At 38.3% G+C, this 23,470-nt stretch overlaps 1 protein-coding gene across 2 annotated transcripts in view; it reads left to right on the top strand.

Annotated features, from left to right (window-relative positions):
* The window catches only part of CTNNA2 (catenin alpha 2), a 522,290-nt gene that overhangs the window by 483,091 nt on the left and 15,729 nt on the right, over window positions 1-23,470 (top strand). The window contains exons 15-18 of one of the 2 annotated variants that reach the window (XM_064448879.1): window positions 1,618-1,799; window positions 4,585-4,690; window positions 7,699-7,833; window positions 22,762-22,905. In XM_064448879.1, coding sequence (XP_064304949.1) covers window positions 1,618-1,799; window positions 4,585-4,690; window positions 7,699-7,833; window positions 22,762-22,905 — 567 coding nt within the window. The remainder of the gene's footprint in view (window positions 1-1,617; window positions 1,800-4,584; window positions 4,691-7,698; window positions 7,834-22,761; window positions 22,906-23,470) is intronic. The other variant, XM_064448880.1, reaches the window with a different exon arrangement.

Consider the following 23,470-nt stretch of genomic DNA (forward strand, 5'->3'; position numbering starts at 1 on the left):
ACTTAAAACCTTCTGCTTTGATCAGCTACACACTGTGTAAACATAATATATTATAAAGACAGTCCCATTTCTGAATAACGTAAAAAGCAACATGTCACAAGAAGCAACAAATGACAAAAACTTAAAATGGAAACATGGTGAGCGGAAGCCACCCAGTCCACAGTCTTGAGTGACTCATTGAAATGAGTCTGCTAAGCAGAGTTGTATCTTATTTGAACCTTTTCTGTAGAGAAGCTTCATTTTTATTTGTGGAAAGTAATGGATTTGTTTAATATGCTTACTCCATAAAGCTATTAGTATTTCAGTAGAAAGACTTGTGCTGGTCCTCAATAGACATAAGACTTGAATATACGAGCTGCATTTGCTATAGGATATAGCTTCTTCGAAAACACATCAGGAGCTGGAATAGAAATGTTAAAACACTGTATACTGGTTTAAAGGGTGTGCAGGTGAAGCTGCCCACAGAAAGAAACCACATGCAAGACATACAGATTGGCTTCCCAAATTTCACTACTGTTATCACATTCTCTTAATTTCAGTTAACTCATCTGTTCTAGTGTGTTATGTGTATTTTATGTATTTATTTATTTATTAGCTTGACTTACACTGCATTTTTCTGTGGAAAGACTAATATGCTTACATTTGAAACTGCTGAGTTACATTGATAAGGCCTAATTAAAACTCGTGTTCAATTTTAATTTGATTAACTTGCAAATTTCTCCTTTTCTGATCTACCGGTTATAACCTTTTTTAATTTCAGTTTTGGAAAAGGTCAATTATGAATTTTTAAAAGCCAAGAGCAGTTTAAGAATATGTAGAGAAAGACTTCAGCTGATTGAAAGTGACATAAACAAGAAAAAATGTAATGACACTTAAATATGTGTCACTCCCCATTAAATGCATGTGGTCTTCAGAACCCCTAAAGCCAAATAGTAGCTCAACTTGGCAATGATTATTGGAAGTGTCCATCTGATCTTCAAAAGTAATTATTCATCATTTTGTAGGGTTTTATTTTTTTCATTTTTTTGGGGGGGTGGGGGGGCAGGGAACTTTCTGCTTTGTTGGTAACGTCAAGGCAGATTAGTAGCAGCCTGTGTAGTGCCTGTTTGCATATCTTCCAAGAGCCAATTAGAGCACTAAATATTATTGAAAAGTACATTCTTTATAATTCACTTCAAATGTATTACTTGCATGTCATGGCTTATTTTAGTGTTGCTTGAGCAGAAAAACTCTATTTCTGACAGAGAGAGAGACTGGCAGAGATACCGGCAGTTCAGTCTGCCTTTTCCCATAGATGTCATTCTTTTTGTCCTTCCTAAAAGTTAAGATTTAACAGGGATTTTCTTTAATCTTCCTGTATCAACTGGTGAACAATCTGTGTATCATGGCATCACATATATAATTTTTAAATTCTTGGAGGTATGAGAAGAACTATAAACATCCTGTGAAATTGTTTTTGCCTGTCCTAACAGAAATCAAATGTCTACTGGATTTTGCTTGGCATCTTCAACTCCCATAAAAAGAAACTAGGAGTTGGGCATACCATTTAGACGATTGGAAATGTACTGTTCCTACGTTCCTCTTACCATGTCCACCTTCTCCCATTTTTTTCTCCAGGCTATCATGGCTCAGCTTCCCCAGGAGGAGAAGGCTAAGATTGCTGAGCAGGTAGAGATATTCCACCAAGAAAAGAGCAAACTGGATGCGGAGGTGGCCAAGTGGGATGACAGTGGTAATGACATCATTGTGTTGGCAAAGCAGATGTGCATGATTATGATGGAAATGACAGACTTTACTAGGTAAGGACAAAATAACCTGTGCTGAGGACTTCTTCAGACACCACACGTCTTTCTTTTTTGGTGCCATTTATAGCCTATTGAGATGATGTGCTGTGTTTTGGGGGATGCAAAGCCAGGTAACCCACATCCTACGTAACGGGATGGGTTGTACAGTTCTCTACACACGACTGCTCTGGTTATTTCTCCAAATGAGATTAATCACATGAAGTTTTAGTCCTATTTGTGAATCTGTTTTATCTGCGGATCATCTTGATTTTCAGCAGCAAAGATAGTCTGTGACCTTACAGACACTCAAGTGACATTTCGTTTAGTACCCATCTAAATGCATGCGCCTCTCTGAACTTTCAACATTTCAACACAATTTGTGTCAATCAAAAATAATGGTAAAACTATTTATATCATTTTGAACAGTGAACTTCTTTCCAAAAAAATCCCAAATGAAATTAAACTGTTCTGATCTAATACTTTATTGGAGCCTGTCAGTAATGGGTTTTACTTGCTTGTATTTCTTTTTTTCTGTTGATGTCTTGTTCTTTTCTAATAACAAAGCATCAAAAGGCCATTCATTAATGATACCATATCAACAGACTTATTTTGTTTAAATGTAGTCGTATTGTTAATCACACAAGGAAGAACATTTTACAAGATTCTTTGAATTACAGATCACCATAATAAATTAAAGGTTTTTCAGTGTTTATTTTTAATGGGAGTTCAAAAGTTGAAATGGTATTTATCAAATTGTGATTAGAGAAAGCTGGACCAAAAATCTTCATGTTTTTCTTCAGAATTAAAATAAAAGACATCCATTTATCCTTCTCACGGAGATCCTTAAAGGGATCTCTTAATCTCCAGATGATCACATGCCTTGTGTCTGGAGACTTCAACCCATTTCAGAAGAGACAGTCTCTGCATTGACAAGCTAGGGTTTGCACATACCTTATATATAGATAGACAGGTGGATGGATGGAGCCCTGTGTGTATAAATACCATTAATTTGCAAAGAACTCGACTACTTGCACTTGCATAATTACTTAATTGGTAATAGGCAACAGCAAACATTTTTATCCATTTTAGATTTAATTACGCATATAGAAAGTTTGCTTACTTTAATAGGTTACTACTATACTTCTTTCCAAGTAATTATTCTCTCAGCTGATTTGTTTTTCTCTCAGTTTGTCCTTTTACTACTATTCTTTCTGCAGTAAACTCACCACTCCTGTATACCACATGACAGTGTAGAACCTCCTCTGAAGGGTTATCACCCTTAGATTTTATCACCCTTAGTTTAGAGGAATCTTAATTACTTTTGTATTTGTATCGTCTTTGGGTCTCTGATCCTTCCGCGCAAACCAGAGTGTAAAACTGCCCAAACAGTACCCTCATTTCAAGGAAGGAAGAAATCATGTTCTAAAGCAACAGCCCAGAATATGAACAGTTCCTGCAACCTCCCAGACAACCTTTGATATATTGAACATCAAATTGAAAATTTTGTAATTACATTTTTTACCATCAAAAGAACAGAACTAATATGAGAATGAGAGAAAACTACTGTCACATTTGAAGTAAAATAAAAAAAAAATCAAAGTGCACCTTTGTTTACATCAGATTCAATAAAAACTTTTTTAATATATTCCATTAAAACAGAACAAAGCCTTTCACACCTTTTTGGTTGACTGTAACCTCAGCAGTGTTAAAATAGAATAATGTTTCAAATGTGTGGACTTTGTGACAGTCAGATGTGCTGATGTAATTAATGTAGAAACACATGAGGTCACTATGAAGGATTTTTGCTACAGTTTAAGTTCAACAGAAGTGGGATACTTGTTGCATTTCAATATCTGTTTAAGGTGGAAATGAAAGTATGGAAAAAAGATGAAAATGGAAATATATTTCAGTATGCTGTTCTTGGCATTATAGGTAAAAAAATGCAAAAATGACACTATGTTGTGCTTAGAGAAAATGCTTTCAGTTTTAGTTTAAACAACCTAAGTTTGATCATATTATGATTTGCCATCAGTCTTGTCTTAACACTAGTGAAATAGAAATAGACTATTATTTCTCTACATAGTATTCAAAAAAATAAAGGAAAATCAGCTCACTTCCAACTGAGCCATTCTCAGGAGCAGCAGCAAATTTATTATTACAAACAGGATTAAAGTTTTGAGTCTGAAGCAAACTTAGAAAAGTCTGCAGTGACTTTTTGCTTTTTGTCTTTTGTTGGTAACTTTAATGACTAAAATCAGAGTTTTGTGCATCATCTTAAAAGTATAGTGAAAGAACAGTCTTAAAGCTAATTACACATTTTAAATGTCATGTTTTAAGTGTAACGTTTAAGTGTAACATAAGGATTATGCTTCACATATCTTTGTTTTCTGACAAAAATCTACTAAAAAAGATTTTCTAAAATGTGTCATTCTTGCCCTAGACATGACAGGCTTAACATTTAGTACTGGCTTGGGAATAACATAGTTTTGAAATATTTATGTATTCCAGAAAGAATGCTGTCTTAATGAACACTTAAAAATGCATATACTATTAAGTATCGCTCATGTGCTTGAAGGCGCCATCAGACTGAATTGCTAGTGAGGTATTTTGTAAGAGAGAGGAAGTATAGCAGACCGATTTCTTAATCAAGCTATACTATAAAGTAGTTAAAAGGTGAAAATGTAATAAATTAAGAAGTCATCCATGTTACTATTTTAAAATCAAACACTAAACAGGGTCACTAAAACCGTTGCCTTTCATGATTTATTTAGATTGTGCATAATTGTATTGTATTTCACAGAGGCAAAGGCCCTCTGAAGAATACATCAGATGTCATTAATGCGGCCAAGAAGATTGCAGAGGCAGGATCGAGGATGGACAAATTGGCGCGGGCAGTAGCTGATCAGGTAACAACGAAAACGGGCAGAAACATAATGTAACCTCTATCAATGAGTTGCTGTTTGCAGGAAAAGGTTATCTTGGCAGAAGATGACTTGTTGAAAGTCACTGCCTGGATACTGATCTACCCATTGAATATATGTTGTTTCTTCTATACCAATCAGCTTGGTTTTTGTAGTACAGGAAAGTCATAAATAAATGAGTCTCTCTAAACCTCAGAAATGCCTGAATTGTTCCACAGCCTCATTTCCGGACCCAGGTGATTGTATTAGAATTAGACTGATATATTTGCTGTCATGAGGGCAGCAGAGACTTGGGTGGTCTGTTACCCTTGCCATATGTCTAGGAATCCTTGTATTCTCTTCACCTCATTCTTCCAGCAATTTCCCTTGATATAGCACTTTCTCAAGATTCCCTGACTCCCTTTCTTCTGCTTTGCATCAGGTTATTGTACTTTCACCTTACAGCCCCCTGCTCCGTATTCTAGTGTCTGTGTCCTCAGTCACATTAGCAAATTCATATCACTACTGGAAAGACGAACTTGCTATATTCAGCCCCTTTCTTTCCGACTGGATTATCTGGAGAACAAGAGGAAACATCATATTAAAAGTCGAGGCAAATTTCAAATACAGGTTCTAAGTAGCTAATTTTAGATTTAGGCAAATTAAATTTTACTATTTTTTTCCCTTGTAAACTTCCTATAGTTTGTTTCCTTTCATTGTCACCGGGAGAAATTTTGCTGGAAGTGGGAACTGATAACTTCCTTGCCTCTAGTCTTTCTCTTCAAAATAAAGATTTCTTCTTCTTCAAGTAAGCGTGTAATAGTGTGTAACACATCCCGCTGGGGAATATGGGCCAGAGTGGCAAGAAATCTGAAGCTGCCCATTTTCCTATAACCTCAGAAATTTTGGGTTTAGAATTTCTTCATTATCAGCAAGCACTTTTCCTGTAGTTAACCCATTCCAATCCTTCAAATGTAATCTGTTAATTTTAGCATAAGAAAGAAGAAATCCATCTGTCAGCTGATGAAATTCCTAGTCTACAATATTTGCAGAGGTGGAATATTTTAAAGAAAGAAACACAAAGAGACTTGCTATGCTTAGAGTGCCTTGGCTTGAGTCACATTTTAAATTTCAGAAGACTGTAACATGCACACTTCAATAATAAACAGTAAAATCACTATAAGAATGAAATGTTTGTTTTAATGCTTGTTCTTTAATGATACTTTACAGAACTTTGGAGACGCTCATGCAATATAAACTTTTTATGGACAGTTGCATTTTTAATTACTGTTCCAATGAGAGAGATTTTGCATTTTCATTTGCTCCAAGGTACTTATATTTAAAGCCTTGTCAGCTCTCTAGAAGTATTGCTTTAAAGTTCATTTCTTTCAGTCCATAGACTTCAAGACTAGAGTAAATATTTCCGTATTAAATTGTCAGTGGTAGGGAGAAGAGGTCTCTTAGGGATTCATGCCTGAAAGATGTGGCAACTGTCTGAGAAAGAGAGGCATTATAGCATTGCCATAAGTATAGAGCAGATTAAACCTAACAGCCACAGAGAACCTCCAGCTTTGTTTATTATTAGTTTTAAAGGAATAGAAAAAAACCAAAGTGACTGCTTTCAGGGTTATAGACAACAGTTTATGCAACTATTTCACGGCAAACATATTCCTTACCTGCATTAGCTGTTGGGGCTAGAGCAGTCATCTCCAGGCAGAGATTGTGATGCTGTTGACTCGTGTGTGTTTAATTCTACCAGTTTTTGTCAAAGTGCTCTGATAATGTTATAGAAAAATTGAGCACAAACTTTTTAAGATGCTAAAAGACATATTTGTTCCCCAAGCTATACATTCAAAGAACATTGTCAGTCAGACACTGTTGGGTAGCCCCAAAGAGTATTTACTGGAGGCATGCTGTTAGCAATGGACCCTTTTAGCAATGTTTCATCAGAGTGCAGTACTGAGGTCTGTTCTCTTGAGGCAAGACTTTGAATATTAACTACAAGAGTGTTGTTTATGACGCTGTTGATATTGTGGGGGATGATGCAGTTTCTAATAAGAGTCACAAAGACTAAGAATAAATTGTACTTGGGCCTTTTCTAGTTATATTGATTAGAAAGCCTTCACTGAGTCTACCACGATTAACCTATATGTAATTTGTATCGAAACATATCTGAGATGCAAAGCATCCATAATGGTACAGGACTGTAGATAGCCTTCCCTCTAGTATGAAGAGGCATCTGTTAGACATGCAGAGGGACCGACTTATCTCATTGTGCTCTTGAGAAGGGCTGCAATACTGATGTCATCTGCTGAGAGACTCTGTAATATGTCACTTACACTTTAGTAAATAATTTCCTTCTGGCACAGATTATGGTATTTATGCATTAACAGTAAGCTTGCCAAATCTGTCAATACCAAGCCTCACCTCTGCCCCTTGAGTCTTTAATGTGTCAGTAAGGGGCCTGGCTTCTGCCAAGTCTGAAGCAGAGCTATGTCCTCTGAAGGTCTGCACAAATGCCAGGGAAGCTGGCAAGACAGTCAAGGGTTGGCATTAGAGTGGATGTAATCAGTCAGAACTGGGTTTGTCCGGACTTTAACTGGTTCATGTTGTGTCTTAACCTGGACATCCACCCAGCAACCTGGAGTTTCAGGTCAAACTTGGTCTTTTGGCTGCTCAATAGATTCTTCTGTTCCGTACAAACTGATATCACGGGTGAACCTCCCGCACAAACATAGCAATCATATTATTTTCATTGTATTTCGTTAGTGGCAGACAGAGAGGTTTCTTATTTTTATGAAAAGGTATAGTGCATCTTCAGGTTAGAATTTGTAAGTCTTGAGTCAAGTGAAGGGTAGAGTTTGAATTTCCACATTTCATCAAATATCTCCTGTAAAGATGAAGTGAAGTGGATCCACCTACTACACACACACATTGCCACTGTCTCCTCTGATTATGTCTCTATAACCATATAAACTCAGCTACATCTAACCAAATATTTCTTTTGTCCGTAGTGCCCGGACTCGGCCTGCAAACAGGATCTGCTAGCCTACCTGCAGCGCATCGCCCTCTACTGCCACCAACTCAATATCTGCAGCAAAGTGAAGGCAGAAGTTCAGAACCTGGGCGGAGAACTTATTGTATCAGGGGTAAGCTGGTATTTGTATTTAGCCATTTATGTTTCCCATGTACCACTTGAAAAGGAGCATTTCTGATGGCAATAATGCACAAAACAAAGATACGGTGATTCTTAAAGCAAGCTTGTTTAAATGTTATTGCCATTGTTCCAGACCTTACAATAACTTGCGTAGAGCAATTTGATTTTCCAAGTACCCTTTGTTTTTAAACCCCTGTTTAAAGGGTTTTACAAACCCTTTGTTTGTAAAATCTTCATTCTTCCAAAAGAGAAGTCATTTCATAGCCTGGAAAGTCATTGCCAAGCTGTGAATATTATAATTATTTGGAGCTTTTGTATATTTGCTCATTATAAATCTTCTTCCCTTTGTTAGTACTGGTAATTTCCTTCCTCTGTGCAGAAGCCAGCTCTGTATGAAGTGCATATTGTTAAGATGGTGATGACTAATGGGATTTCATTCACTCAGGTTCCAATGCACACTAGGTTTAGCAAAAACTCTGCAATGCCGGCAAAATATTTTAATTTTTGATGCACGTGCTGTTTTCAAATACTATTGGCAAGCACAAGGATCATATACTCTAATTCCCATCCAGTTATTTCAGTTATTTTCAATGAACACTGCAAACTTTTTACACACAATGTTTTTTAGAAGTAAAGACAGGAATGTGCAGCAGCAGTAATATTATAACAATGAGTTTTCTACATTTTTAAACAATTTTTTTTCCCTTCCCCTAATGTTGGAGTCTGTGCCTCTGGGGGACTACTAGAACCAAGCAGTAGCAACTGCTGCTTTTCATGACTTTCTTGTTTTGTTCTTTTTTAAGGAATCACCCTAGTATTAACCCCATGACACCTTTGTTATCTTCTAACTCAAATACAGACCATACATATGTAAACATATAATATGTTTCACTCTCCTGAGTGTGTTTTCAAAATAATGGTGATTTGTGAGACCCAAGATATTTGAAACAAGATTGTTTTCAAATGCGGTTTTGAAAAAGCACCTTTCATTGTTTAAGCCCAATCAAGTACGAAGACTGTTAGGATAACTAACTTGTGCCCTTCATTTCATCCATAAGTTTCCCCAGTGAAATCACTGGCCTTCCTCAAACGTATCAGAAGTCAGAGCAAATGTTCTCAACTACATAACTTTTTAATTTTTTGCAAAGCACTATAGAAGGTCTTAAACATTTGCCAGGCTTTCTTGGATCAAACATTCTGAAGTCATATATGCAATCCTAAAAGGAGCTGCTTAAATGTTCCTGTGTCTGTCCTGCAATTGGTCTTCACTTCTTGACGTATGTACGTATGTAATTTTAATACCTTGATCTTCCCACAGCAATGAAAAGATCCTCTTCCATTTTCCAGATATAAATGGAGTAATCTGTCCTTGTATCGCTGACAGCTATGCTGCATAGTAAATGCTATGATCTTTTCTTACCTACTGCCATCTGGGTCCAGCTTTCATACCCATTGAGTTGTCATATTCATCTATCTATAACAATTACCCAAATCAGTGCTTCTACCAGCTTGGCTTTTGTGGTTGTGTGTGTTTCTTTTTCAAGTCTCTTTATTCAGTGTATGTGGATGCTGAATAAGCCATTGTGAATCTCTAGCATCTATTTGTTACTGGAACATCACCATCCGTTGTGAAATTTAAGTGGCCAAACCGCTTGACTTCATCATTTCCAGTCTGGCATTGTTAGCATCTGCTGCTTACCAGGCTTCATCACCATTGTGTTTCTGTTGGGTTGGGGTTTTACAGTCAGTTGCAGACAAAGGCAAAACTAGCTTCAGCCACAGAAGTTATTTGTGTCTGTTCCACAGACTCAGTAGTACTGACATACAGAAAATTTTAAGATTGCCCAGCTTGCTTCTTCTGCTGTTGCTCTGAACAGGAGGTGATAGAGAGAGTTGAACTCCTGTGCATCCCTTTTTGAGAGCATTATCTTGTTACCTGGTATAACACAGGTAGCACAGGGCTTTCCTGATAGTGTTTTCCAAGCTGTTTTTCTTCAAGGTGCTCGGTACTGTATGCTCCTTTGCTATCCAGAGGTCTGGTATCCAAGTGCACATCTACATCTGCTTGTCGACTTGCTGCTTCTGCTTCCATCTTCTTCCTCATTTTCTCTTGGATAGCCAATTACAAATAAACAGTATTTTATTTACATTAAAATGAAATACCATTATTTGGCAACTTGCATACAGTACAATGTTAGAAGTACAATAGAAATCCAGAATTCAAGCTTCCCAACCTACGACTACAGAAGTAAGTTTATGCAAATGCACTATATTTAAGTGTTTTGATGCAAATATCAAGCACCAGGATGATTATTACGATATTGTAATTTACTACTGTGTTTACAAAGAACCACAATATAATTCAGTGATCCAAAAGATGAGTAGTGATTCAGAACTATTATGGGGAGTGCAATCTCTGCTTGAATTTTTGCATTATTAAGAATATTAATCAATATTTATAAATGAATGAATGTATGCATATGTATATATGAATCTATGTGTGGGCATATGTATATTTATGTAAAAAGGAAAGAGACATAAAACCAATTAAAACCTAAAAGACAGATGAAAGCCACCCCACAGTTCTTACAGTTCTGTTAGAGAAAAATGTGTTGCAACAACTTCAGAAATAGTGTGTACACAACATATAATGTGCTATATATCTTTTGGTGAAACTTTATTTCTTCTTTCCCCCCAAGATTCAGTAGTTCAGTATAGTTTATCTCTGAAAATAAGCATAAAGCTGATCTTGTTTGCTTTTTCCTCTATAGATTGATATGATACTAGCATAGCACATGAAGGGGTTCTTTTTGGCATCATTGACTTTGCTGCAAATAGAAAAACAGATCAAAAAGTAAGAAAATGTCACGCTCCTGAAGTGTAAATTATTTCAGTAAAGGAAAGGACCCGCTGTTGGTTTTCCCTTTCTTTCTTCCATTCCATTTCCCCCAGCTCTTTCTCTCCTTTGATCTTTCCCATCAAATTCCCTTTAAGCAGGTAGCAAAATTATTTTCACCAGATAAGTAAGATCTGGCAATTGAGAGCATACATCAGCCTAACCTCATTAATATCAATGGAGCAAGGCCAATTTAGACTATCTGTTGACTTGGCCCTTTATGTTGCAAGGTGAGACTCTTAATTCCTGATTCCAATTGAGTTTTGAAAAGTAAAATAAGGAAAAACTATATGATGCTTGTTCTTCAGTGAGGAGCCTTGTAAACATGAAGATTATAGGCATGAAAGTAAAGAAAAGGGATGAGGAGAGCATTAAATAAAAGCAAGAAGGAATTAATATTAAAAAAATGAAAAATATTTTAAAATATTTCTAATCTATGTAGATGATACCCTTGTCCCTAAAAAAAGTCTCTTTGACCTTGGTCCATCAACAAATATAAGTTTCTGTAATTTTTTTGAAGTTGAATATTCAATTTCTAATTCCTCTCTAAGAATAAACAATCTCCTTTAATAAAAACACAGACTAAAATAACTTCAAAATAATTTTCTTTGTCTCTTGCCTTAGTTTATTCAGTTTAATGTATATTTGCTCCATAATCAGTTGCACCATTGTATTGGGATGAATCCTCAGAGGTGCTGAACATATGCTACTCTCAGTGAAGTAAATACCATTTACATACGCTTAGTTTATGCCAATAGATAGTCTTTTTGTGATAGCTACTTTTGTTGAATGGAGTTGGTTTTAACCATAATGTTTGTTATTTGGATAAAAATTCAGGCTTCTTCTAACTCTAGGGCTGCTTTATTTTTTTAGTATTCCTGTTGGACTCTTGTTAGCTAGACGATTACAATAAAACAGATCTATATATTCATTTCTTACCCTAGGATAAATATCCGCTTGTTCTGTTTACTGCTGCTCTGCAGCTGATCAGCTCATTTACCTACTCTCTATTTAGGCTATAAGCTTGCATTTTTTTAAATTCTTGTTTATGTTAGTAGCTCTGCTACAGTTTTTCCTGCAGGATTATATTGAACAGAATCTATGGAAATCCCTTATCCAAGGCAGCCCCCTATTGTTTTCAGTTTTGATTTAGAACTCTACAGATATAATCAGCTGTATTATCAGAAAATTTGCCGGAACAGTCTTAAACTTCTGAGCCAGATAGATATGCAGTGTCATACAGAGTAACAGCCATGTACCTTTGAACACTGTCCAAAAATATTGAATCAATAGCCAAAGCACACTCCAAACATATACTTTAGCTGGGTCCAATTTCCAATTATTTTCAAAGGCCTATTCATCTTAGCATAATAGGCTCAGCTGCAATACAGTTAAGATTGTGACTTCATCTAGGAGTTCTTGCTGGTGAATTCAAGTGAGTTTTTTGGGGGAAAAAGGAAGGTAAAAGGGCTGGAGATACCCCATTAAGTTTGGGTAGGACATTACGAAAATTCCCATAATATCTAGACTGGAAGCTTGGACACATAAAAATATTAACAGATATGGGATGTACTGCAAAATAACTGCCTGTTTGTTTATTCTTGATCAATGATAAGAATAAGGTAACTGAAAATAGCTAGTCCTCATCAAAAAAGAATCTCACCAAGGCAAGATGTGCTGCTCAACCATAAGGTTGAGCCTAACAAACAAGGAAGGGCTGGTTGAGGATGTGAGAGTTGGGGGTAGCCTTGGCTGCAGTGACTGTGAGATGGTCGAGTTTAGGATACTGCGATGTAGAAGCAGGACTATGAGTTGGGTTACAACCTTGGACTTCAAGAGGGCCAATTTTGGCCTCTTCAAAGACCTGCTAGGACAAATCCCATGGGCTAGGGCTCTGGAAGGCAGGGGGGTCCAAGAGAGCTGGACAGTATTCAAGGACCACTTCCTCCGAGCTCAAGATCGGTGCATCCCTATGAGGAAGAAGTCAGGCAGAGGAGCCAGGAGACTCACATAGATGACCAAAGAGCTTCTAGAGAAACTCAAATGGAAGAGGGAGGTTCAGAGTATGTGGAAAAAGGGACTGGCCATTTGGAGGAATATAGGTATGTTGCCAGGGTCTGGAGAGATGCGACAAGGAAGGCCAAGGCCTGCTTGGAATTAATCTGGCAATGCAAGTCAAAGATAACAAGAAGGGCTTCTTTAAATACATCAGCAGTAAAAGAAAGACTGGGGAAGCTGTGGGCCTGCTGCTGAACAAGGTGGGTGCCCTGGTGATGCAGGATGTAGAGAAGGCAGAGTTACTGAATCTTTTCTTTGCCTCAGTCTTTACTGCTAAGGCTGGCCTTCAGGCATCCCAGCCCCCAGAAGAGAGAGATAAAATCTGGAGAAAGGAAGACTTACCATCAGTTGAGAAGGATTGGGTCAGAGATCACCTATGCACACTAGATCCTCGCAAATCCATGGGCCCCAACGGGATGCACTGGCGAGTGCTGAGGGAGCTGGTGGATGTTCTTTCTGAGCCATTCTCCATCATCTTTGAAAGGTTGTGGAGGACAGGAGAAGGGCCCGAGGACTGGAGGGAAGCAAAGGTCACTCCAGGCTTCAAAAAGGGCAAGAAGGAAGACCTGGGAAACTATAGGCCAGTCAGCCTCACCTCCGTCCCTGGAAAGGTGATGGAGCAGTTCATCCTGGAGGTCATCTCCAGGCATGAGGAGGACAAGATGGTTATCAGAAATAGTCAACATGGATTCAGCAAGGGAAGATTATACTTGACCAACCTGATAGCCTTCTATCAGTGGCACAGGCTGCCCAGAGAGCCTGTGGAGTCCCTTCCCTGGAGACATTCACCCCCCGCCTGGACGCGGCCCTGTGCCCCTGCTCTGGGTGTGCCTGCTCCAGCAGGGGGTGGATGAGGTGATCTCCAGAGGTCCCTTCCAACTCCCGCTAGTCTGTGATTCTGTGATTTATCACAGAATAAATAACTGTGTGCATCCAGCTGTTACTTCAGGTCAGTTGGCAAACAGTTTCCCTATCAATTCTGCCTATGGAACTTACATCTAGTAAAAGAAAATAGTTTAAAGGTCATACTTTCCTCTCATTTAAGGCTGAATCACCCCAAACTACCTTGTGCTGTAAAAGCAAGTTGGTATACATACAAGCAGTGTAGCATCAAGCTGCTATTTATGAATTCTATAGACTCAAAGAAAAGTCAGGTAGTTTGAAGTTCATCTGCTATTAAAAGTGAGTAAGGCCATCTTTCATTGAATTTGGATTGAGACCCTGTGCATTAGCAGTTGCTGAAGAGCCACTGATGTGGTATTTCATTTCCCTGCACCAGGAAAGCCTTTCTGGGTTTTTTTCCCTTTGTTTGTTTGTTTTCAAGTAGGCAATCAGAGGGAACCTTTGCATTTACAATTCTTAAGAGTATGGAGAAAATGTTGTTTTGGAGATTGGTAAATAAAGTAATTTAATTCCTCCTGAACAAGGCAAGAATTTAGCATTATGTAAAAGAAAGTTCACTGAAGGGAGAGTTGGCAAATCGACAAAACTGTCGCGTTCCTTTTCTTCAAGATTCTCAGGAGTGCAAAAATGTTACTCCTGTTATTTAGTTAGCAGCAAAATAAGTTTTACTATTAATTTATAACAGAAACAGAAGAATGCTACATGAAGTAATACTCACAGAACCAGGGTTTGAAGATATTCCTGGACTCTGGGCTGCTTGAACTGGCAAGCTGTCATTGTTTTCAGTAGAAAACACCTGAGCTAAGACCTAGCTGTACTTAATGATTAATAGATACCACTAATAGAAATTTGTGTTTTGTCTGCTAGTGATTCAATTGACTTGGAGCTGAGGGTAAGCGCAGTTATTCCTAAATAACTGCTGCATACGTGTTTGTCGGACAGTGGGTGCTCAAAGAGTTACACACCACAAAGAGGAGTTATAGTCCTGTGTGTAAGCTGACATCATTGCAAGACTAGGGTTTGGGTTATGGTAATACATGACAAGTGGATATAACGCAAGTGAATATACTCAAGTTGGTAAAGGGAAGTGAAAGATGGACCGGGGGGGCCATATAGATAGTTACTGAATTGCTTAAAATTATAATTTGACCTTTGTGATTTTCTTTTTTAATTTAGGCTTTATTTTTGCAAGTTGCTTTTCATTTTCACCCACTGTTTCACCCACAATATTGTAGTAAGAAGTTAGAATGGCAAAAAAGGGAGTTTGCAAATACTAACAGTCTATGGTATGTACCAATGCTGTGAAAATAATGTGAGGTGGGACTCACAGAAAAGGATTTTTTTAGGATGACATTGGTGGACAGGAGTTCTGTTTTAAGGCTTGGAATGAAAACAATGGGTAAAGGACAGGACTTTGGATATAATAAAGAAGCCAAGGAACTTGAAATATGAGATATGCAAGAGTCTGGGGAAGAAAAAGCCAATGCAAAAGCAAGACAGGTATATGAAATCAAAGAATTGTAATGGTGGGAAGGGACTGAGATAAAGTCAGGACCATAAAGTTGGTTGGATTCCACAATAATCTCTCTCCCCTAGTAGTACAAGCAAGGAGAGAAAATAAAAACTTCAGGTCCTTATTTCAGCTCTGAAGTTACCACTGTAAAAAGGCAGCTTCCAGGAGAGGAAGGCTGGGGCTAGGTGGGGAAAGTGAGAGACCTCGATTTGTATTGTGTATTCAACTAGCTCATTTCATCTGTTTTGGAAGATGTGAAAAATACAGGGAGATATTTCATCTGTGCCTTTGGGATGGAGATATATTTAAGTAACCTCTTCATATGTGTTTGAATGCGTACAGACATATTGATATATGAGAGGGTGAAATAAAGTCATAGTAAGTGCACTCTGTTCCAAAATATATGGCTATATGAAACACATGATACTTATAAATATATAGGTTTTGATAAGACTTTATCTGGAACAAATTGTTTGAGCTTTTCCATTTGTGACTAATAAAGGAATCTCCAACTCCTGTAGGCACAGACTACCTGATGATGTGGTGTCTCTCAGGGGTCCATATTGGGACCAGTACTGTTTAATATCTTCATCAGTGACATAGACAGTGGGATCGAGGGCACCCTCAGCAAGTTTGCAGATGACACCAAGCTGAGTGGTGCGGTTGACACGCCTGAGAGCTGGGATGCCATCCAGAGGGACCTGGACAAGCTTGAGAAGTGGGCATATGTGAACATCATGAGGTTCAACAAGGCCAAATGCGAAGTCCTGCACACGGGCTGGGGCAACCCCTGGTATCAATGCAGGTGGCGGGGTGAAGGGTTTGAGAGCAGCCCTGCGGAGAAGGACTTGGGGGTGCTGGTGAATGAAAATCTGGACACGAGCCGGCGATGTGCGCTCGCAGCCCAGAAAGCCAACCGTGCCCGGGGCTGCATCCCCAGCAGCGCGGGCAGCAGGGCGAGGGAGGGGGTCCTGCCCCTCTGCCCCGCTCTGTGAGACCCCCCTGCAGTGCCGCCTCCAGCTCGGGGCTCCTCAGCACGGGAAGGACACGGGGCTGCTGGAGCGGGGCCAGAGGGGGCACAGAAATGCTCCGAGGGCTGGAGCCCCTCTGCTGCGAGGCCGGGCTGGGAGAGCTGGGGCTGTTCAGCCTGGAGAAGAGAAGGCTGCGGGGAGACCTTATTGGGGCCTTCCAGTGCTTAAAGGGGGACTCTAGGAAGGGTGGGGGAGACCTCTTTAGCAAGGCCTGTTGTGACAGGACAAGGGGTGATGGTTTTAAACTAAAGGAGGGTAGATTTAGACTGAATCTAAGGAAGAAATCTTTTATGATGAGGGTGTTGAAACCATGGCCCAGGTTGCCCCGAGAGGTGTTCGATGCCCCATCCCTGGAAACATTCAAGGTGAGGTTGGACGGGGCTGTGAGCAACCTGCTCTGGTTGGGGGTGTCCCTGCTCATTGCAGGTGGGGCTGGAGTAGATGACCTTTAAACGTCCCTTCCAGCCCAAAGTATTCTATGATTCTGTGTGGTAACATAAAAAATTTATCATCCTGACACTGAGTCAATTTACTACTCCTAAAGGATAAAGGCATCAGTGAGTTATGCAGGTTAATCAAAATGAGTGCTGATAAAATCCCTCATGTCATATATTCATTATATATGATGTATTTTATGGAAACACTGTCTTAGGGCATGCTGAAAGTTAAAACAGTGAAGAATTCATAATTATCCTATGAAACAGCTCAAAGACAATTAGAAAAAAAAGACATAAATAGATGTATCTATAGTGGCTTTAAAGCCATTTACAATACTTCTTCCAAATATGTATCAGTAATAAAGATTTAGTTCATTATCTCAATCACAGAAACACAGAATCCCAGACTGGCGGGGGTTGGAAGGGGCCTCTGGAGATCATCCCGTCCCACCCCCTGCTGGAGCAGGCACACCCAGAGCAGGGGCACAGGGCCGCGTCCAGGCGGGGGGTGAATGTCTCCGGTAAAGGTAACACAGACCAGGAGTCTGGCAAGTTTACGCAGTTGGCATCCTTGGAGGAGTTCAAGCCTCAGACAGAAAATGCAGCAGCTGAGGCGGTCTCATGTTGGAAATCAACTCATTTCAAGTCGGAAGTTGTACACGAGACCTCCAGCGGTCTCTTTCACGTGACCTTTTTACAGTGTTTCTATTCAGCTAAGTGAAGGATCCCATGGGATCTTATTGCTACGTCTGTGAGTTCACACAGTTTTGCCTTTATAACAGTTGTTGTTTGGACAATAGTATATACCCTGAGCTTTGGGCACCTGGGGTATCATAAGTATGATCCACATACAGAATAGTGCTGAAGACTTTGGAAAGGTTGGTTTATTTTTATTAGTGTTATGGTTATTTCTTCACAGCAGCTAGTTGAAGGTGGATTGGTGGTGGGCAGAGTTTACATTACATAAGGAAAAGTAGATGAATGAAGCTTAAGACGTAACTGAAAAAAATCAACAAGAAAATGTTTTTATTATATAATCTTAGTTCTTTTGACGCTACAGTGTTTTGATGTAAGGCTATTTTCAGGACTAAGAAAATATCTCATTGTATATAAATGCACATGTAAATACACATGCACATAAATATGAAACAACATATCCTGCATAAATGGAAAGATGTTATCTAGAATTTCATTTGCAAAGCAAAATCACACCACACTTGTCTTCGTTAGAATATATTAATGGAGACAAGAAGCACACACACCATCTATATGTCTACATTTAGTAGGTTAAAATTTAGACAGGTCAGACTTTTATCCTTGTTAAGAAGCATTTTGGCTACAGGGAACATGCTCTTGTGCTTTATCAGGTAACAAATATTAATACATTTCAGAAGATTACATTTATTGAAATTGAATTTATTGAAAGAAGAGTTTTCTGCAAAGAAAAACATTTATGGTACCAAATAATGTTAAGACATTTATTTCCATAAGAACAAAGCAATGTGTTACAATTCAAGATTGAGGCTTGAAACAAATATGATCATAAAAAAAAATAGAGAATTGAAGGAAATATTAATGTATATGCTTCATTACATACTGAATTTGTTTTAAAAATAGTAACCACTCTAAAATCCAAAGCTTGCCTGCTACAGCAGTTATGGCTTCAGTCCAGCTTGTTTTCCTATTCCAGGCCATGCTGAATGAGATGGGAAGAAAATGGGAATATTATGGCTTTCTGATACACAAACTGCACCAGCCCTGCAACAATTAGCAAGGCCTCAACACCATTCTAACGTGCCCTATGGTATGGTCCTAAGGGACTATTCCCATAAAAGTTACTATAAAGAAAGAGAGGACTTCAGTGCTAGCTCATGTTCACTTCTTCTCCTGTCTTACTGCCTTTAAAGGAAGTGGTTTGGGATCAAGCTTCACCATTTCATATTAAATAAGAATTCCTTTCTCTTGGGGCATTCTCAAGCACATGTGAGGCTTTAAATAAAAATTGGGTTTGTTTCTTGCACATGGAATTATGGAGAACTGAATTTACGTAATGACAGATTTAACACCCAATAGGAGATTTTGGATGGTGTTTCTTATACAGAAGCATATCTTAGCCCTTGCAATTATTTAAATTCCTGATTTGGATAGTAGTGAGACTTAATCTCACTTCTAAAAGTACTATCAGATGTTGCTTTTGCAGATATTAAAAGAATAACAACTTCAGTTCAGACTCATCAATTTCTTTCACTTTAATTATAGTTCTTGACAACCTGAGTTGCAGATGAGTAACACACACATAGAAACACTAACAGACAAGAAGACATACCCTCAAGGGAAAACATTGCAGGTCTTCCCAGCCTGAGCAGGTTCAATTGCAAATACTGAGCAAAACAGCTTACAACAAAGTATTTAATAACACTCACAATAGGAATGTATTTCCATTAAATGTAGGAGGTCATAATAGCCGTTAGGAAGAGATCAAACTGAGTGAGGGAAGTTAAAACTTGCCTTATATCTTTACCCTCTGAAATATTTTCTTCCACATTTGGAACATATTATTAGTAGTACTATTTATGAACCTAATCGGAGCAAAGGAAAAATATCTCTGTTCTCACATCACATCATTGATCTGACATAACTGAGAAGCAGCTGCATCAACAAAAGGGGTTTGTTTTGTATAACATGTCCGAGACATTGATATGGGTCAAAGTAAACTATCAAGTATCAGAAAAATCAATCCTAACCTCTCACTGTTAGATATTCTCAAATGCTTTCTTTTAACTTAAATTCTTTCTGATTTTGACTAATACATCATCAAAATACCTTGTGAACGAGGTTACCAGATAGGTAATAGATCACTAGAAAATGAGACAAAAAATACAAGTTATTGGTCCTAAATCTCAACAAAGGCCAAACTAGAACTCTGTAAATCTGGATTAGAGCACCGGTATCCAATCCAAAACACTGCAGAAATATTTTCATCCTTTTTTATATCTACAACTAGAAGCAGTGTTCCCATTGTCAAAAAATTAGAGAAGTTAGAGCTTTAGTCAGTCTCAGATGGCATGTTACGTATTTCACCATCCCTTAGCTATGACAGATAATGAACAAAAAAGTCTTTTCCATTCATCCGTCAAGCTGATCCTCTACAGCAACAGGACGTCTTTGGGTCAGAGGTGTTAAGGTCTCAACTTTTATGGTATGTGCCAGCTTTGCAGTTTTACATTGCTTTTCCAAGCTGGTTTTTTTTTTCAATTTCTTAAAATATATCCATTTTTACCTTCTGTAGGTATACCAATAGTACATATAGCGTTTCCACATGGTTGGTACTCCTCAGCTTTTCACCATCTTGCTGTACTAAACTTTATAGACAGCAGCCACTGGTACCTCCCCATTCCCCATCATCTGTACATCTTTTTAAGCAAGAAAACAAGTGCTTTGGTGTTTTTTTCTGACAGATCCTTGATGGCAAACTGAACACAGACCCTTTTTTTAACCTGATTTCTAGTGCCTGGGTTAAATCAATGACTTGATCTACATTCACATAGTTTTCTTATGCTGTTAGGCTTAACATATATCCCTTAAGAAAATATTTTAAAGTCTTCATTTACTGCCTCTTTGCATTTCCATGCATTCATTTAATTAATTTTAGTTGTATTCCTTGGAACACTTGGAATATTTCCCTCCTTCCTTGAATGTATATACATTTTTAAAATGTTTTCAATTAAGTATATTCTTTCTCTGCTTTAGTTCCCTGTTTAGGCAAGTAATGTGTTCTAGTGTAGGTTCGCAAATCAGTCTTATCCTTTCTACTCTTCCCTTAATTTTCTCTTTGTCAACTACAGATATCATACGAAGCAGGTCAAAACAAGATTTCAGATTTGAGCTGTGCTAGCCCCAAAATACCATCTGGGGTATTATCTGCTACCTAATCTATTGAACTGGTTTTAATCACATCATTACAGAATCTACAATATTCCTCCATATATCTCATCTTGTGCTGTTACTGGCGAGTATTCTTGGCCATGCTCAGTCTTCCAGGATTTAATTGTGCTACTTGCATACGTTTCTATTCCAATGAAAGACAATTTATTTCTTTTTAGACCTTACTGCTACTACAGGTGTAATATTTCTTATGTTTAAGGATATATCCTCTGAGCATCCTTTTCTTTATCAGACTGAGCAAGCTTGCTTAGGCTTCATAAGGTCTGGTGGTCACAGGAGTTCGAAATATATTCCTACTTTATTTGGCAAAAACAACTGTGGTGCAATAGTCAAGTCATAGGTTACCTAAGTTACGAATTAACTGAACCCTACTTGGTACTTTTTACCATAAAAACCTTTAAAAGGTCAATTTTTCTTTTCTCTTTGGCAGACTAGTAGACATACATGTTAATAAGGAAGAGATGCAATAGAGGGAACCAGAGATGTTTTTACTGCTCTCTGTCTTCATATATGTAAATAGCTTGAAATCAAGATGATATAGCGAGGAATCAGACAGGCATATGTTTAATTCAATTATGAACTGAAATTCACAGCACTATCATCACTTTGCATGACTTAGATGCAGCCTAGTTTTGCATTGTGTTCCTGAAGTTATATATAATCTCTAACAGTCACAGTAGCTCTTCATTTACTCAACTGGACTAGCTGATTTGTTGAGTTTTTAAATCCACAAATATACTGGGTTACAGTACCATCTGCAGATACTGCAGGGTTAGATTATGACAAAAGTTTTGAAGGTTAAGAAGAAAAATGCTTGACTTCTGTTGTTAGGTGAAGTGACTGGTGCTAGACATTAGTCACACTCTTTTTTTCAATAGAAGGAAAGGAGACAAAAACAAAGAGCACACAAACAGAGCAGGGAATACTCATTAATCATTACTAAGGCCAAAAAAATAATCATGATTAGATTACAATTTACATGATCCCTGTAGCAACAAACAGCCTAAGGGAAAACGTCAATATTAACTCTGTGTGCTTATAACACATACTCTTAAAAGAGATTTAAGGAGCATTCATTTTTCGTCTTCCAAAAGGCAGGATCTTATGCTAGCACTCTTTACTGGCACTGAATGGTCCCCCATTCTCTGAGCAGTTTATTTAATGGAGTTAGGTTTAGCAGCATATACTATTTTTTTCAATTTTGGTATACAGCTAGGTTATTAAGAAAATCCCAGTGGATAATATATGCAATCATGTTTACTCTCGAACCTGCTTTTCCAGAATTTGGATGATAAAAATTCCATTTACAATAAATTAGAATGAATATCCCATTTTAAGCCCTCTAGTTTCAGTTCATGGGAAGTTTTTTGAAAAAAATGTGCTTCAGCCTGTAAAGTTGTCCTTGTCTAAAAATGTAGTCTTTAAAAGCATCACCTCTTTGCAATTTTGTTGATATTTTCTGGAACTTTAAAGTGTGCTCTGTAAATAAATGTGTGCCCAGAATTTTTATACTTCCCTCACTTGTTCTTTCAGCACAATTTGTCAGTTCTCATTTTCAATGTGAGAAAAACATGACTCTTTCCTGACCTCCTTCGTATAATAGTGTAGGTGGCCTACCCTTTGGCTTCTTCTATTCAAAGGTCAGCCCAGAGGGCTGGATTGTGTAATATTTATTCAGCACCAGTGGGCACAACTGTAATTCCAGTTGTAGTCACTGGAATTTCAGGTGCTTGCATCAGTGTTTATGTTTTTGAGCAGTTCAGCTGTTCAAAAACCATATGCACAATAATGCTACTCAGAAATCTGTCAACCAAATTCATGCCGGATCTGATGTCAATCAGCTTTTAATGGGGATAGAGCTCTCTATCCTCTCTGGTTTTCATCTAAAGGTACCAAAATGTGCCCCCTTTCCCAATCAGCAAACCCTGTAGGGCTTGTGTGCTTAACCTGTGCTATGGGAGCAAGTGAGAGGAACCACCAGACAGCGGGGTTACTCATCGTGGAAGAGTCCCTGTTTCCTTGACCAAGCATAGCTCCTTCAGCACACGTTTTCCTCTCTCCTCACCTCTACACAACGGCACAATATTTCTCTTGCTCTCTCTCTCACTATCTCTTTTCTGTATCTCTCGGAAATCAGACTGGAGTTCAGAGCACTTTCACTACCTTTTATGAGGTAGAGTGTGATGTCATAGATGGGGGCAGGGCTAGTCAACTTTCTACCCACCCACCCACCTGTGCTGAGGGAGCTACGCTTGAGACCGGAAGCAGTGACTCCTCGACGGTGAGTAACCTCCTGTCTCATCTATATCTTTGACTCTTTCTATAGGTCTGGGGGTGGAGGGAAAAGACATGAGAATGGGGAATTTTTGTGTTAGCCTTTTTTTTTTTTTAATTAACGATAGGGCCCACAGAATGAATTGCATGTGTTGTTTTAGTCACCTGTGAAAAATAATTTCCTTCCTGTTCTGAAGTCCTAGAGTTAATGTCACCGGTAAAGCACTGATCATGTTTCTTTGCAGAGGTGGTCCATTTACCGGTGCTTAAACTGATCCCCCCATGTTTATCTTGCATTGTGAAAAGGCAGGCTCTGGTCCCCTAGAACTCAATTGCTAAACTGTCATTAATTTCATTACAGTAGCGCTAGGCCTTCATTTTTCTAAAGTACTTTGTGATTGAAGACAGATGGTGTTACTTATATATTTACCATTTTTAACTGTGGATAATGCCTGTTTATATAGGACAGGATTTTTACTTTCTATATTCTCTGTTTCTCTTTATCTAGAATGTTTATGAAGCTATGTATTGACAACAGGCCAATTATAAGACCTATTTTATAGAGGAAGTAA

This window comes from Phalacrocorax carbo, chromosome 4 (assembly GCF_963921805.1).
Source record: "Phalacrocorax carbo chromosome 4, bPhaCar2.1, whole genome shotgun sequence".
Lineage (NCBI taxonomy): Eukaryota > Metazoa > Chordata > Aves > Suliformes > Phalacrocoracidae > Phalacrocorax > Phalacrocorax carbo.